The sequence below is a fragment of the Chaetura pelagica genome, unplaced genomic scaffold (genome assembly GCF_000747805.2).
Source record: "Chaetura pelagica isolate M959 unplaced genomic scaffold, ChaPel_1.0 scaffold2022, whole genome shotgun sequence".
NCBI classification, from domain to species: Eukaryota; Metazoa; Chordata; class Aves; order Apodiformes; family Apodidae; genus Chaetura; species Chaetura pelagica.
Window position 1 is genome coordinate 32264 of NW_009952468.1, and position 1282 is coordinate 33545.

At 66.1% G+C, this 1282-nt stretch overlaps 1 protein-coding gene across 2 annotated transcripts; it reads left to right on the forward strand.

The window, feature by feature from the left end:
* The first annotated feature begins 79 nt into the window (after positions 1–79).
* PEA15 (phosphoprotein enriched in astrocytes 15) lies at positions 80–1161 on the forward strand. Of its 2 annotated transcripts, none has more exons than XM_010008589.1 (3): positions 80–251; positions 786–941; positions 1097–1161. In XM_010008589.1, exons 1-3 carry the CDS (start codon positions 80–82, stop codon positions 1159–1161), a joined length of 393 nt encoding a protein of 130 aa, XP_010006891.1. The 2 variants fall into 2 exon arrangements, with proteins under 2 accessions (XP_010006891.1, XP_010006892.1); XM_010008590.1 differs by having other exon boundaries at positions 80–176.
* Positions 1162–1282: the final 121 nt, after the last annotated feature.

Sequence of the window (1282 nt, forward strand, 5' to 3'; positions counted from 1 at the left end):
GGGTGGTGTCTGAGGCCGGGCAGCTCGTGACACGGGTGGTGTCTGAGGCCGGGCAGCTCGTGACGCCTGTGGCGCAGCCATGGCCGAGTACCGCAGCCTCCTGGAGGAGCTGGCCCGGAACATCACGGCCGAGGACCTGGAGCAGCTGAAGTCGGCCTGCAAGGAGGACATTCCCAGCGGGGAGGGGGAGGCCATCGCCACCGGCGAGCACTGGTTCGCCTTCCTGGAGAAGCACAGCAAGCTGGACCGGGGTGAGGCCTCCAGGCAGCCCTGCCTGACCCTCCCCTGGTCCCCACCCCTGGTGCTGCCCTGATCCCTGTCTGTCCCCTGGTTCCCATCCCCTGCCTCCTTTCCTGGACCCCAGATCCCTGGCCTGGTCCCATCCGTGTCCCCTGCCTCAGTCCCAGTCCCCTGGGGTCTGGTCCCCTCCTTGCCGCCCAGTCCCTGTTCTCTCTCCTGATCCCCATCCTGGTCCATGGTCCCTGGCTCTCTCCTCTTCCCTGTCCTGGCCCCCATCCCATCCTTGTCCCTTCCCCCGTCCCCACCTCGGGCTCTGCCACATGCTCTGGTTTCCATTCCAGCCCTCGTTCCTGCACTTTGTCCCCATCCCGGTTCCTGTCCCTTGGGATTGTTGTCCCCTGCCCGGGTTCCCTTGCCTGTCCCCAGCTCCATCCCCTCTCCTCGTCTCTCCCTCTCCTCTCCCATCTCCTGTTGTGGTACCTGTCACCATCCCCTGTCCCTGCATGGCAGGGGGTGTCCCACAAGTGTCCCCCGTTGCCCCCCAGACAACCTGTCCTACATCGAGCACATCTTTGAGATCTCGCGCCGCCCCGACCTGCTGACCATGGTGGTCCAGTACCGCACCCAGGTCCTCAAGATCTCCGAGGAGGACGAGGTGGACACCAAGCTCACCCGCATCCCCAGCGCCAAGAAGTACAAGGGTGAGCCTGCCCACACCACCCCCCCCACCAGGCTGTGACAGGGACCACCCCCCCTGGCCCAGAGTAAAAACAGGAACCCCCAAGGCAGGGACAGGGTCCCACTGGAGGGGGGAGCACAGGGAGAGGCCCCCACTGACCCCCCCATGTCTCAGCAGACATCATCCGGCAGCCCTCGGAAGAGGAGATCATCAAACTGGCCCCCCCACCCAAGAAAGCCTGAGGGGGGGCGAGAAGGAGGAAGGCTGTGCCCCCCCCGTGTCCCCCCCTCTCCAACCCTGGGGCACGGGCAGGCGGGGGTGGGGGGGGTCTGCACGGTCACTAACCAAGGCTTAATGCCCCCC

What these genes read in the sequence shown, in the direction of transcription:
- PEA15 (XM_010008589.1), top strand. Translation starts at nt 80, where the DNA reads ATGGCCGAGTACCGCAGCCTCCTGGAGGAGCTGGCCCGGAACATCACG. An exon ending in GCACAGCAAGCTGGACCGGG is followed by an intron (nt 252 to 785) that starts GTGAGGCCTCCA and finishes GTTGCCCCCCAG; the next exon opens with ACAACCTGTCCTACATCGAG. An exon ending in CAGCGCCAAGAAGTACAAGG is followed by an intron (nt 942 to 1,096) that starts GTGAGCCTGCCC and finishes ATGTCTCAGCAG; the next exon opens with ACATCATCCGGCAGCCCTCG.